Raw genomic sequence first — 16,163 nt, 5'->3', positions numbered from 1 at the left:
TACAAGACTGACTTAGCTATCTTAAGTCTTATGAATTTAAAAATAACAAAACAATATGCATTTTGTTAACATGATCAGGTTTATACGAGTATTATTATTTAGCTTCATTGTAATCAGCGAATCTTAAAATGTAGTCCAAATCACTAAGTTTGCATTTATTTTAAATTAAAAAAAAATCACACCACAATGAGCCCATGTTCAATACTTCAAATTTGAATCGATGCAGCAAGGACGGATATGAAAACACAAGCATTCTGTTTAATAGTACCTGAGGCCATACCAGTCCGAATAGTATGTATAGAACAACAAACTTCATGGTAAACACCATTAACAATACCAATATATTGACTGACGGACGGTCGGACATGAAACTTAATGCTTCACAGCTATATTGTAGGCTGGCCATACAACCGGACAAATATTCTTAAATGCGTTGTATTTAGTCCAGTATCTTATTAAATTCTGTGAATCAGTGATATTTTGAGAAAATAGGCTAAGATGTTAGTACTTGAAAATACATAACGACGGTACCAACAGACAATCTAAGACAATGCATCTTAAACGAAATACTAGGCAATATAGGTTTCATTGCTTTTTGGTAGGTTGGTTGTCTCCTTGACACAGTCATCCCTAATTTCCATCATCATTTTTTTTTCTATCAAAACATTGATTAGAAGACTGTGGTTATTGAACAATAAAATAATTTAAGAACTAACATATTAGCTCACTTTTGCATACTTTCAACAAATGAAGCACGAATCAAACGAATAAATAAATAAGTAAGGAACTTAAAAAAGAAATAATGAAATAATGCAACTTTAAATTAAATATTTCCTCCTATTTGTATTTTTTTTTTAGAGGAAAAAGTTTATAGAGTAACTATTGTTTTTGTTTTTTTTGTTTTTTTTTTTTATCTTTAAAGTGACTCTATTGTTACTTGGTTTCTTAATTTGAACTAATATATGTGAACAGTTATCATGTAAACAAACCACCGAGAAAAAAACCCGTGACATGAGCAAGTTTCACGTGCGATATATATAGTCCCACGATTTCATTCATCAGTTAGTCTGCCAAAGTTAACGTGACGAAGAACAACGAAAGGTAAGCACACATATTTTTTGATTTAAAATTAATGATAAGAATAGAAATTTTATAGACAAATGCACATTTATGCTCCGAGGTAAAAGCATATCAAAAGTACAAATGTATGCACGATTCTAAAAGATAAATGTTTTATGATTTTATTAACAAGAAACTTATACCGACTCTAAATAAAGCTTTATGTCTTATGTCTTATGTCCTTGTTATTTATAAATGTTTCAGTCTCAGCGACTAGTAAATGTTATTCATTCGACATGTATTTAGAATTTGGTGAAACCAAAAAGGAAACCTCTTTTTATACAATGCCGCCCCTGGATTTTTTTTTCTTTTCAATTGATGTCCTGTTTATCCAGGACCGTCGCTATGGGTTTCATGTTGCTTATTCTTTAGTTTTCTATGTGGTGTCGTGAATACTATTGTTTGTCTGTCTGTCTTTTACATTTTTAGCCATGGCGTTGTCAGTTTTTTTTCGATTTATGAGTTTGACTGTCCCTCGGGTAACGAACGCGTACGGTCCAAATACTCGTACGATCTGGAACAGAAACACACGAGTGCAGCATTCTATATGAAAAATTGGTGTAGTCTTGGAGGCATTATTTTTTTATTAGTTGTTAGTGGCTTTGAACTAGCTGTCAGATAACTGAGTACTCTCAGATCTGTTGTGTCTTTTTGTGTCGGGATGTACAAGTACCCGGCCACGCCCACTTGTAATTTTTGTCTATCTGATGAGTCTTAGAGCCTTTTTCAACTGATTTTTTTTAGTTCGTTCTTATGTTGTACTGTTATACCACTGTCCCAGGTTGGGGGGGGGGATCTCGCTAACATGTTTAACCCCGCCACATTATTTATGTATGTGCCTGTCCCAAGTCAGGAGCCTGTAATTCAGTGTGTGTCGTTTGTTTATGTGTTACATATTTGCTTTTCGTTCATTTTTTTACATAAATAAGGCCGTCAGTTTTCTCGTTTGAATTGTTTTACATTGTCTTATCGGAGCCTTTTATAGCTATGCGATATGGGCTTTGCTCATTGTTGAAGCCCGTACGGTGACCTATAGTTGTTAATGTTTGTTTCATTTTGGTCTTTTGTGGATAGTTGTCTCATTGGCAAGCCAATAATACCACATCTTCTTTTTTTATATTACACCGTTGCTGTGCGAATGCATTTCTCATGCTTTAATACTAATCCTGGATACAGCTTTGTCTAAAAACTCGAGAGGTATTGTTTGCTCAATAAGCGATTAATACTCTTCCTTAAAGACTTTCTTAGACAATTACATTTGTTTTCTTTTTACTATAATGTCTATATATGCTTACAAGAACAAACCCTTGCACACAACTGAACTTGTTTTAGAATAAATGTGTTTATTTCTAATGCAAAGACCCTATAAGTGAATCAATATTAAAGCCAAAATATGCCAAAGTTTAATTTTGTTTTTATACTTCAAGGGATGTGTCTGTGCTAATTTTCAAAATCCAAATATAAAACAATTGTTTCTTGTATAGGGATTTATTTAAAAAGTTTTGATATGTATCCACTATTTTTTTCAGCAAGCATCTTTCTTTGACAATGGATCTGAAAACAGACCACGGAGTGGACAAGTTGTTGATATGCTTAGTTTTGCTACTTGTTCCAGCCGTGATTGCCCAATGTAAGGATTATTGCTAATTTTACAAAAAGTGATTACCGAAGTTAATGGTAAGGTCTAAGTTGCCCCAGTTAGTTATAAGTGCTAATATTGTCCCAGCTGTGATTGCTGGTGAAAGTTGTCAGAAACAAGTATTTTTTCTATAATTTTTGTCTAGTAGTAATGCCCCTTTGAACCTAGAATGTTTGCCTAAATACACGTTTGATGGAGTTTTGTCATCGTTTTTCCTCCAAACATGCACACAAGTATTTCCTGAATCTTTTCAGATTATAACAAAAAAATATTATCAGTTGACTTGACATCTTCGCTAGCCAAGGGTTACGATCCACTCTCCTTTCAACCATCTTCACTAGCCAAGGGTTACGATCCACTCTCCTTTCAACCATCTTCACTAGCCAAGGGTTACAATCCACTCTTTGATAGATTGGGAGTGGATCGTAACGCTTGGCTAACGAAGATGACTTTTGGAGCAGTTACGAGTCTTAGAAGTCCAGTGAGATTTTGTTTGCCAACTGACAGTGTATGGGACATGTGGTATGTGAGCGTGCTCACACAGTTTCTTTAATTGCACTACTATTTTGCCATACCCCTATATCAGCATAGTTCTAAGTATGTCAGTTAAATAGATGCATGTACTTCGTGCAATGTCTTTAGCTTTGATGATTGCTGTAACCGAATACAATATAGTTTTACTCTGGACCTCTCCGGTGCGTATCAAAGTATACTAATAAAGCAACCAATCTAAATATTGAAACTTCTTGAAAATGACCCTAGTTGGATTTTGTTTTGGATGACATTTTTTCAACCTCATGATACTCCAAACTTGCACTTACTGAAACGAACGGCCGTTTAAGTGAATCTTGTAGACCTTTTTTACAATTTTTATTGGAATTTCTAATTGTAAAAGACTTAAAAATTCATAGCAGACATAGGACTTAATTCATATCTGTTTTGTCTTTCCTTGACGGTCAAAACGCCAGACTGGTATGCTATTTCCGATGTCAAGGGCTGCGGATGAATTCAAATACCGGTATTATTAACTTTTTAAAAAGAACTTAATTGCTTTTCACACCAAATTGTATGGTACATTCCTTATTATCTATATAGACTATATACATTTCTATACCACATGCATATATGATTCTGAATGTAAAGGAGTATGTTCGATAAGGTCCTAAAATGGCCCCCTTTTTTAGCGAAAAGTTCAAATTGAGATTTATCGACCAATATCACGATTAATTACAGCTAATACATTGACTAGCTAGGATATAAACTATTTTGTTGAAAATTTTACGTTTCTGCGTTTCATTATGACGTCATAAGTTGTACTCATATTGATTTTTCACGAAAAACTCAATGAAAATGGGTAAATTTCCATAGATAATTGGACAGGAAACATAGAGCGCATGCGTCGACAACAAAGATCTTTTAAAATAATGTTTGTGAAGACATTTCACATGTTTTTTTTTTAATCTTAAGCTTGTCGACGCCTGCGCTCTATGTTTCCTAGTCCTTCACTTGGTGAAAATCTAGCTGATTTTGTCAAATTTCACCAAAAATTCTTATTTTGACCTTTTCTGGATGTAAAAATCAACGTGTTAGAATTAAACTTTGACAGTTCTGTTTCACTTTCTAACATGTCTTCAAGGCAACTTAAAACATGTATTGTCTAGTAACTATGAACTTTATGATTGGGGCCAAATATGGCCCTTACCGAACTTACTCCTTTACTACATTATGACAACCAAACTTTTTTTCAGTACCACCCGGCAGCCCTGTTATCACTTCGTCAAAAGAGCGAATTGAGATTGGTGACATTATCACGTTGACTTGTACCTCCAAACGTGGTGTTCCAGCACCCAGTGTCAAGTGGTACAGAGGCGAAAACGAGGTTTCATCGCTCTTCAACACTGTGGGCGATCTAACGACAAACACCTATACATTTACAGCTAGTAATCAAGATCAGTTTGCAGTTTACGAATGTCGGGTTTTCAACAACGTCTTGCAGAACCCACTGACCAATACCATATTTATAATAGTATATGGTAAGTATATCTAGCGCAGTTAATCTAAAGATAGATATGTAGTTATAGTAAGCATATATAGTGAAGCTTATCAATAGATGCAGATATCATGTTCCGTTGAAGAAAAAAAACATAAAAAAGATAATAACATTTAAATAAATTGAGAAAGGAAACAGGAAATGCGTGAACAGTTAAGAAATCAGAAAACAACCAGAGGCCACCAATGGGTTTTCAGAACGCCATCGCGAAAATCACGCAACCCTCCGATCCTAAGCTGGCCATTAAAAAGCCATGTATATTTTGTTATTGAAATGCATTTTTAAAAAATATACCCTCATTTTAATTTCAGCGCCGTTAGAAGTGAACGCTCCAAGAGTATCCTACTCGGTCCAGACGTCAAACAGTGTTACACTACAGTGTGTAGTTACCGGTACTGCTACTGCCATTTATTGGTACAAGAGCAACCAACTATTACAAATTGCTACGAATAATCGTTTATCGGGAGCCAGTGTCCAGACTCCTTCCTTGACAATCTCTAACGTAGCGCTATCGGATGGTGGCGAATATGTATGTTCAGCGACAAATGGTTATGACACTAAAAGATCCAGTAACATCGTTCTATCTGTGCAAGGTGAGTTAACTTACATGTGTTCAAGCTTTGTTTACACGGATCTTACAACACTCCATTTTACATTTACTGGTTATTGTTGCATCAGCCAATAAGTTTTCAGTCTATTAGTCTTTGAAGGTGTGTTTTACTCGTGAAAAAAGCAGACGAAAGGTCTAAACAGAAAGATTATATAGTAGAATGGTTGAGGTCCTTGTAAACAAAGAATGTACACATGATCTGGATTCTAATCATATTAATTACCGCATGGAGACCGCTGTTTTTAGAGTAAGGTGGTACCCAACACTTTCCTTAAAATTAATTTGGCTCGTTTAATTTTCATAAAATTTTGACAATGTATTTACTTTGACCCTTTAACAAAAATATAAAAAAAATTAAACATTTTGAACCAAGCGTTTTGTCGGAAAAATTAGACTGTTTATACAGCAGTTTGACAAACACCAATTTTGATCATTTAAAAGCTTAATATTCCTTTTAAAACCCAACGTAATTAAAACGTTTAGCTGATTTCACAGAGTTATCTCCCTGTAGTGTTAGGTACCACCTTAACTTGTTTAGAATAACCAGTAAGCACAAGATTATAGGTAATTTTATCAATTTAACCCTTTACTACAGCTATGATGTTAAAAATGGTTAGAATTCAACATCTCAGGACCTTATAATTTTAACCAATGAAACAGGTGGTCTAAAAGTAAGATTTTTGGTTCCTAAAGACTGCCAAAAGAAGGTCATTTCAAGTTGAAATGAAGCATTCTTTTTTATATATATAATATGTTCAGACCATTAAGAAAGCCATGATAGATAACATCGTCTAATTCGAGTATTTTTTATACACAAGTAGAAATTAAATATACATTGTATATATCAGTCCAGTTGTAAAATCTGCATAATTGTATGACGCTTACTCGAGTCCGTTATTATGTTACGTTTGTGAAGGTTCACAATATACGAGCGTCATGAACAAGCATTTGCTTATTGCACCAACATTGCTTCCAACCCTACTACGAAGCGTCTCAACTGCAGAGCGAATGGTTCATGGTGCAAGATTTTTTTGACACCAGTATTATTGTCATATTTGTAATGTTACCGATTATGTCTTATTCCAAGAATGCGACAATTTGACTTGGTCAGGATTTGCTTGGTGGCAGATGATATTACTCAATTTATTTCACTTGACTGGGCGGAGTTCAACCGGTTCGCTCATAATAAACCAGTCCATCTATAAATGGGTGTTTTAGAATAAACGCCTCAACGAAGTGTCCAGTCATTCTTTTGTAAATTCCTTTGATGACAATAATAGGTGATTATAAATCAGTTATATTTATAACGTCAATCATCCTTATCACATACATCTTCAAATAGACTGTCTTTATGCAAATTGAAACGTAAGCTCCGCCCGATCATTTGAAATAACATTGGTATACATGCATCAATAACAGGAGACGCTTCTTACCCTGTCGACGTAACCAGTCTGGCTTCTTTTGAAGATTACGTGATTTCTTTAGTTTTTTTAACATTCTTAGTCTGTATCGATTTAGGCGTTTTGAATAATAAATTTCGAACATGACGATAGTCTTTATTTTGATAAAAAGATCGGAGTATCTGTATTACTGTAGATAGTTTGATCTAATTATTTTTAAATTTGACGCTTGCAAATTTAATTTTACAATAAATCAATTAAGAGATAAGCTTGGCCTTTGTAAAACGTAGATTTTACTATCGCACATTGACTGGACTCTATCAACTAGATCTAACATGGTATCGAATTTAAGTTTGTAAAAAGTTTTCTTTCTTAACAACTTGGCAAATTTCTATTTTACTCTTTTTAAAATTGATAAGAAATTTGAACAGAATCAGTTTTACCAACGTTCTTGTTTTAAAAACCAAAATTGTACTCGGTGACATAAGTATAAAAAAAATAACAATTTAATACAATGTCTTAATGATTAGACAAACTGGTTTCATGCTACGACTAGAATATACATTTGTAAGTGTTAATTTATTTGCAGTACCATTGGAAATAAACGCGCCTTTGACATTTTACTCGCCCCAGACGTCTACCAGTGTCACACTGACTTGTCGTGTCACTTCCGGTACTGCTGGAAAGATCGATTGGTACAAAGACAACCAACCATTAGTATTAGCTTTGAATAACCGTTTTTCGGGAGGCAGTGTTCAGAGTCCTTCCTTATTTATAACGAACGTACAGCTAAGTGATGCTGGCGAATATGTATGTTCAGCGACATCTGGTACCCAAACTAAAAAAACAAGCATAATCCGCCTGTCTCCGCAAGGTAAAGGACATCTTAGATACAGGCCTGCATCGTCGGAGTTCTTTATTTTAATTTTATTTTTTTCTATATAGTTTAATATTTAGCCTTAAGTGAAGTATCATAACTGTGGGTTGAAATAAACCAGACAGAGCTTATGTAAAGTTATCTTAACAAAAATCGGCGTCAAATCTGTTTCATTTAAACGAAAACCCGGACATTCTTGAAAAGTCGAACCAAGGAAAACTATTTAAAGTAAAAGCACAAAATTACTGAACTGAATAATCACATGCTAATATCAAATGACACAACACATAAAAAAACGAATGGACAAGAACTGTCATATTCCTGACTTGGTACAGATATTTTCAAATGTGGAAAATGGTGGATTAAACCTGGTTTAAGTTCTCCAAGGTTTGGTAAGTGGATAGATATTCCATGAAAATTTATTACTTAGATTTTTGTTTTTTATCATATGGCATATTTGGGGTATTTGCTAATTTGCATAGTGGCCATTTTGCCTAATCATGACGGCAGTCATTACAATAGGATTATATATGCCCCTAAGATAAAAAAAAAATCCATTATGCCTATTCCTAGGCTGTATCAACAATTTGTCTGCATATATGTCGATTGTACGTGTTTTTAGAGTTGACGTGTTAGTGTACAAAACAACATTGTCTATTTTGAAAACTTTCGGCCTTTTTAGTTAGAAAATCGGAAGCGTAACCGTAGTATAATTGCTAATCATAATATAGAAACCAATCGTTTAAAGGCAAGGATCAAGATTCAAAAAGATTTTTCATGATTTGTCCGCATATAGGGAAACACCTTGTAAGTTAAATTTTAAATTTAAATAACTTTTAACTTACCTTGAGTGCTTTCATAAGTTTTCGGCCAAATTATTTAAAAAACATGATTTTAACTTTCCCTTTTCGTAAAAGTCAAATGTTCAGCATTTCCCTTAAGTAAAAATACACCGTAAATATCCACCGAAGGAAGTTTTTAAAGACACATTAGTAAGATTCATAACGGAAAAGTACTGGATTATCCGCAAATATGATACAAATAAACTCATCGTAAATACCAGCACTAAATTTAGTATACGCCAGGCGCGCGTTTTTTTTTACAAATGACTCATCAGTGACGCTCAAATCCAAAAAAGTTAAAAAGGCCAAATAAAGTACAAAGTTGAAGAGCATTGAGGACCAATTCCTAAAAGTTTTGCCAAATCCAGCTAAGGTAATCTATGCCTGTTGTAGAAAAGCCTTAGTATTTCAAAAAAATCAAAAATTTGTAAACAGAACAAGCTTAGATTTATAAATATAACCACATCAATGACGAGCCTTGGTATTTCAAAAAATTCAAAAATTTGTAAACAGAACAAGTTTAGATTTATAAATATAATCATATCAATGACAATTCATGTCGGCACAAAAAGTGCTGACTGCTGGGCTTGTGATACCCTGGGGGAAATAAATCTCCACCAGTAGAGGCATCGACCCAGTGGATGTAATTAAACTCATCATAGATACCAGGACTAAATTTAGTATACGCCAGATGAGTATAATTTATATATTCAATCTTCAACTAAGGAAGTAATAAAACCAAAAGGGTAAAGTCACGTGGTGCAAATCATATGAATAAAGTACTCTCGATTTTTCCATATGTGCCATCAGAAATCATGCATATTATTTTTTGGTAAATTTTTAGTGCACCTTTCCGTTTTACCGTCACTGCCGGTCTATTTTCATATGTGTCCGGGAAAACTTTTCACATCCCATCAAAGATCTTCGAATTGAAATTTAACAATTATGCAGCAAATGTAGCATGTTTATAATGACATTGCAACATAGTACCAAAGTCCGATTTTTTCAATTTGAAGAACCGGGATTTTTCACTCAGTAAAAATCTGAAACAACTACGAAAGGCTTCCGAAGCGTTTTCTTAGAATTTACCTCGCCAGCAGTACTTTAAAGCCGAATATTTGATTACAACGATGAATAAGATCGGAACAATTGAGAGGAGCTATTTAAAAAACAGCTAAAATCTTTATCCAACTGTTCCTAAATGAACTGAAACCTTGGTTTTTTTGTTTATATAAAATCTCAATTTATAAACTGAATTTTTCAGAAAGGTTTGTTATAAGTTATGTCAATAACTGAGGTACCTCGGTAAAGATATTAATGATAAGTACAAAGTGTTAGTGATTTAACATGTGTGGTTTGAATTCTACGTATGCAATATTTTCAGCCCCTCTGACAGTGATTGCGCCATCGACTTTGTATTCGCCAATGACGTCCACCAGTGTTACTTTGACATGTCGGGTAACTTCCGGTACAGCTACTGATATCAAATGGTACAAGGACGATCAACAATTATTAATTTCTTTGAATTCTCGTTATTCTGGAGGAAGTGTGGGGTCCCCTTCCTTGCTCATCACTAATGTACAACTAAGGGATGGTGGCAAATACATATGTTCAGGGTCAGATGGTTCAGCAACTAGAAACACCACTACAATGACTTTATCGCCAAAAGGTAGGTAATACAATAACATAGCACAAAAACCAATTTGTTGACTGTTTTGAATTTCTTGTTTTGATTTGAATTGATTCTGAATTGGTGTACTCTGTATCAACGATTTCTATATATCGGGTTCTAACTTTAGCCAGAGGGGAAACAACACATAAACCAATTAAGCATATACCGGCATTGAAAGATACCTGTTAATTTTCTTTGTAATCTCCTTTTAAAACTGGAACCCAAATGTACTGGAAAAGCAATATAATGATTCTATTAAGAGAATTCTAAAGTCCTATTCTAGTCATTTTGGTTGGTACTTGTTAACATCTAGCATTGAGCGATATTGTGCAGAGGTTATTCCACTATGACGAGAGTTCTGTCTTCTTTTTCATTGACTCACTTTTTTTTTATTTTCTACTCTATAGCAACGCCATCACAGCCCATTCTAGTCGGCCCACAATCGGTGACAGCTGGTTCGTCTAATACTTGGACATGTACTTCTACTGGTGCATTCCCTGCGCAAACTATGGCCGTGAGGATTGGAAATGATCTGTTTACCAATGAACTAACGACAAACTCGCTGTTCGAATCCTTTGCCGGTTCCTATCGAGTTGTAGGGCGATTGGCGTGGGCACCAAGCATGGAGCACAATCAACAAATAATGTACTGTGATGTCTTCCACCCACAAACATTAAACAGTAAACAGACCGCAAGTATGCAGCTGACAGTCAGATGTAAGTTTTAAGATGAGTAGTTACACACATTAGATCAGTAGATAAACAAATATAAAATAGTAGATACACATATAACGCATAAGAATAATAGATACACATATAACACATAAGAATAGAAGATACATATATAACACATATAAGATCAGAAGATCCACATATAACACATATACGAATAGTAGATACACATATAACACATATAAGATCAGTAGATACACACATGAGATCAGTAGATACATGAGATCAGTAGATACATGAGATCAGTAGATACATGAGATCAGTAGATACATGAGATCAGTAGATACATGAGATCAGTAGATACATGAGATCAGTAGATACACACTCATAAGATCAGTAGATACACACTCATAAGATCAGTAGATACACACTCATAAGATCAGTAGACACTATAAAATTAGTAGATACACGTGTAAAATCAGTTGTAAAATTTATAGATACACGTGTTAAATCAGTAGTTACATATATTTTAATGGGGGAGGTGATTGTGGATGAATTAAAAACAATGTCATGGTGTTTATTTTCTGTTTATTTTCCTTTTGTTCTATACATATTTTTCAAAATTAGTAAAATTTAACGTCTATTAAAGAAATTTACGTCCCAATATGATGATTTGGTAACAAAATTAAACTGTTTGTACAACTTTTATCCATGTAATGCATAAGCACTTTTTTGTAGCGGGTCTGTCCATCACCGCTCCAAGAACTTTCTATAATCCTGCTGAAACGGAAACTGTCACACTAGCCTGTATAGTGACTGCCGGAAACCCCACTGGGATCAGTTGGAAGCATGACAACATAAATGTAATAATATCCGGTAAAATGTCCGGAGGTACCATATCCAATCCGGCATTGAGAATATCCAATGTTGACATGAGTGATGCTGGTACCTATGTATGTGAAGCTACAGATGGTAGTGCTACCGTTAGAACCAACAACATCCAGTTGTCTCCAATAGGTATGTTTACAGTCATATTCTCCATCCATTACCATGTCAATTTTGAAGTCCAATTCTTCGTCTCGTCTCGTACAAATTTCTTTGGTATCCGATACAAGTGTATCCAGATTATTTCGTTAAATAATTTATTTATTGTCATATCTAGTAAAAAAAAAATCATTGTTAAAATAAAAAGTCATTAATTTACCTCTCATAATCGTATTTAGAACTGAATTTTTGTTTTATATCTCCATATATAACAGGCTTATCAAAACTATCATGTTTTCATTTATAGATAATGTGTGTTATATATTTTTATTTAGAAAAACCTGTGTCCGAGTTCGACATTATAACTACAATTCTTAAGGGATACAACAGATTTGTGAGACCAATCGATCCAGTTGTTAGGGTGACCCATTCTTTAATTCCAAAAGAAATGGTGAAATTTGTAAGTGTAGATAAAGATGCATTTTTAATGTATTTTTTATGTATTAATTTTTTCTTTAATATTTCCTGTTGACGTTTATCCTACATTTCCTTTTACCCGTATCGCAGATAAAGGTCTACCAAGTTAACCAAACAATGAAAAAATAGACGAGAGTCAACTGTTACATGTCACAGCCTAAGTCATCTATAGTCTGAAAAATGTGGCTAATGAATTTCAGAGGTCAAATATGTTCATTAGAAACAAATTCCTATAAATTAAAGCCTTTTTAAATGTATTACAGAAAGCAATCGTTGAAGACGTTTTTGACTTGGAACATGCGCACTACGGAAGACCATCGCTGAGGAAGTCAATGATATGTTACATAACATGCAGCACATTTGATTTCTCATACTATGTTGAATACTACATTTAAATGATTTACCTCAACTGATGAATTGCCCCAACCCATTTATAATAATCATTTGTGTTTTAATGTTTAGGTCAATCATCCCGTTTTAATGTAATGCCAATTAGTCCTATTTGATATTAAACATGTCCCTATTAATGTTAGCAGAAAGTGTGGTAGTTAATTTTTACATGATTCTTTGGTATTATAATTGTAGGATCATGAGATGCTTGCTTTCGACGCCTTGCAATGTATCACCTGGAACGACCCAAGACTGTCATGGCCGAGAGGACAACCAAGAGTTAGCTTACCTTCATCTATTATCTGGTTACCAGATATTGTTATGTTAGGACAGTAAGTATTAGTTGTTTAAAAGTACCAGTCATTACGTTTTGACAATAAGTATCTATTTACTGATTATAAAATATGCTCCTATTGACATTGTGTCAGTTTTTTTGTTTTTTTTATTATAAAAATGTGATGAGGATTGATTGCTGACAAAACAAAACGATGTAGATATGATCAGCTACGCTGTAAACAAATATGATTTGCTTTAAAAAGCCCTGACAAACTATTAAAACGTTGAAAATCAACGAACCAAGGTTGTTAGAATAGAAATGTTATAAAATAGCAATTTCTAAATGAAGTACACAGATTTGACATCTTCAGCTGATTTAATTGGTCTTTTAGTGACCCCAAATCATACTTGGTTTTAGTAAAGAAATAAAAGTGTAAACATGTAGAAAACATAGGATTAATATTCATATTACGTCAGCATGCTTGAAGATGCTTTCTTTAATATATTTGCCACTAGAATTCTTTGATATGTCTTAGCTTTATCATGATCTTTTCATTACTATAGGAAATTCACGAAGGACTTCGAGGATAAAGCAATAATTAAAAAGAATGGAGATGTGACGTATTGTCCTGAGAGTATGATTATGTCTAAACACTGCGAGGGAATGGCCGGTAACGTTTGGGAATGCGAATTCAAACTTGTGTCCTGGTCCTACGACAAAGTGATGTTGGACATTTTCTTCCCAATAGGTATAAATGTGCCGGCGATCGATACGTCTATGTATTATGAACATGAAGAGTACGAGATCGTTAGTAAATGTGCCAACAGACGCGAGAAGACATATCCCTGTAGAGTTGGTACCTACCCAGAACTAACCTACACATTTGTGATCAGACGTCGCCAATCATATTGTAGAGATTTGACCAAAAACCCCACATGCAATTCCTAGGATCTCACTGCGACCTAGTTGCTCCATATAAAACATATACAGACTACTTTGAAGATTATTTTTTGGATCAAACCAACACAAACACGTTATTTAGAAATGTAACTTAACATTAATTTATAAAAAAAAGTGCAGTAGGTTTCAAATTTGTTTTGTTTTGCAAAGTAATCGAATTGTTAAAATATCGTAGAAATACGTGAATGTATATTCTATTGTTCTTTTTTGTTTCAGCAAATTAAGTGCTATATTTATGATAAAATATATATACAAACTACATTGTCATTATCTGATATTTGTAGAGAAGAGATCATACATATTAAAAAAATATGACTTATCTATTTTCATTTATCATTCTTGCATATGGTAATTTTACATCCACTGACCAAGAGCATCAGAAATGTGTAAACATCAATGTGGAAGCAACCCCCTCTACCCCCCAAACAAAATAGAAATGTATTCATATTGTTTAACAAAATAAAACCATCCTTGACTGGAACATTCATAGATAACGAATGTAAAGAAATTTTATAACAGGGTTGACCACATAGTTTTTCCAGATTTGGAATGTTTTGAGTGTGAATTTGTCAAATAGTCTTCCTCTGTTGAATAGTCGTAAATCGATTTATATAATAAATGAAACAAATCCGGTAACAAACCAAAGCTGAGGGAAACACATTTGGTTAGTTGAACATGGTTTTATGGCTAGCTAAACATCTCGCTTATATGTCAATGTTATAAAAACCGCTAAAAAATGACTTTGTGCGACAGGAAAAAAGTATAAGGCCACGAATTGGTCATTTACACAACTAGAAAATACCAAATCCAGAGGGTAATCCCTTAATATAAATGTGTTCTACATTGTAGTTCAGTGAAAATGGACGTCACACTAAACTCTGAAACGCAATTTACTAAATATTAAAAGAACCCATACAAGACCAAACACCAGAATCATTTTACCTGAATTCGACTGTCGGTCAGCATGGTCTATTGCGATATAAACAAAACTAAAAAAAATGTTTTTCAACTCTTCATACTGAGATACTGAATAATTCCTATTTTTTGCGAATTCTCCATAAATTATGACATGGATGAGGTTTTGAAACAGAAGTCAAGTATAAAAGTAAAAAAAATATTCTGAATATTCTGAATTTTTTATACCATGAGAATTGTAATATATTGGTCATGGACCGGTACAATGAAGGTGATTTTCAGTTCTGCTTGGCAGGCCCATCCTATTTGACGATACAGCTGACAGCAGCTCTTCCTGTATGCCGATAGTTTGAAATTTTGCAATACCCTTTTTGCAATTAAAATTTTCGTAAACTTTTATCTGCTTTTATATTTGGTATGCAGAAAACATCTCAACTTATTTTTCTATGGAATGGGATGAATCCATAAGTCTGTATCTTGATAATGCCGAGTTGTTGGTTGTAAGCAATTTCAACACATACCGTACGACCACTTCACAACTCTTGTACAAGGAAATATTTCGTCAAAGTTTGAAAGACCAACACAAGCTCGTATTCACTACATGTTGCCTCACTTAATTGCATTCAGTGACACAGGTTAAGATCCGGTAATTGGCCACGAGTTCATACCAACAGCATGTATTCCCAGTGTGTAACACGATTGGTGATTTACTTTCTTCAATCCTCAAATTTCTGTCACAACTGTTTTAATTGGTGCATTTTATACACGATGTTGATTTCTTGAATTTCCTCGACGTACTTTAATTTTGTTTTCACTTAACAATAAAAGGATAGTGATTTTACTATAACAATAATTGGTCTCAATAATATGGCTTCTTGCAACGCTACCAGTCCTCGCCTTTTTATTGTTCTACGATTTGAAGTTTGCTGGTCAAGTCCACTTCTTTAATATACGCAATAGGTCAACTACTTTGTTAATTTATGGAAAGATTATAAAGTGTATATTGTCGAACTGGAAGGTTGCATCTGACCTTGACCTTTATTTGATTGTTCATTGAATGACGTTTAGTCTTTTTAGCTCACCTGGCCCGAAGGGCCAAGTGAGCTTATGCCATCACTTGGCGTCCGTCGTCGTCTGTCATAAACTATTTCAGGAATTTTCTCCTGAAACTACCAAGCCAAATACTTCCAAACTTTAACTAAATGTTCCTTAGGGTATCTAGTTTATAAATTGTATCCGAAGTTTTGATCTATCAATAAACATGGTCGCCATTGCTAAAA

At 34.0% G+C, this 16,163-nt stretch overlaps 1 protein-coding gene across 2 annotated transcripts; it reads left to right on the top strand.

Moving 5' to 3' along the window:
• The first annotated feature begins 972 nt into the window (after positions 1-972).
• LOC134708191 (hemicentin-1-like) lies at positions 973-14,287 on the top strand. 2 transcript variants are annotated; one of them, XM_063568527.1, is made up of 11 exons: positions 973-1,101; positions 2,649-2,749; positions 4,507-4,791; positions 5,120-5,401; positions 7,408-7,692; positions 9,922-10,206; positions 10,617-10,925; positions 11,619-11,897; positions 12,200-12,324; positions 12,927-13,063; positions 13,572-14,287. In XM_063568527.1, the coding sequence occupies exons 2-11, from the start codon at positions 2,668-2,670 to the stop codon at positions 13,954-13,956; spliced, it is 2,454 nt and encodes an 817-aa protein (XP_063424597.1). In that variant the 5' UTR covers positions 973-1,101; positions 2,649-2,667; the 3' UTR covers positions 13,957-14,287. The 2 variants fall into 2 exon arrangements, with proteins under 2 accessions (XP_063424597.1, XP_063424598.1); XM_063568528.1 differs by lacking the exon at positions 7,408-7,692.
• Positions 14,288-16,163: the final 1,876 nt, after the last annotated feature.

The sequence above is a fragment of the Mytilus trossulus genome, chromosome 2 (genome assembly GCF_036588685.1).
Source record: "Mytilus trossulus isolate FHL-02 chromosome 2, PNRI_Mtr1.1.1.hap1, whole genome shotgun sequence".
In the NCBI taxonomy this organism is placed as follows: Eukaryota; Metazoa; Mollusca; class Bivalvia; order Mytilida; family Mytilidae; genus Mytilus; species Mytilus trossulus.
This window is presented reverse-complemented; position numbering and strand designations above follow the sequence as displayed.

Coding starts and splice junctions, on each gene's coding strand:
- LOC134708191 (XM_063568527.1), top strand. CDS start 2,668: ATGGATCTGAAAACAGACCACGGAGTGGACAAGTTGTTGATATGCTTA. Junction 10,207..10,616: donor AATGACTTTATCGCCAAAAG/GTAGGTAATACA, acceptor TCTACTCTATAG/CAACGCCATCACAGCCCATT. Junction 13,064..13,571: donor GATATTGTTATGTTAGGACA/GTAAGTATTAGT, acceptor TCATTACTATAG/GAAATTCACGAAGGACTTCG.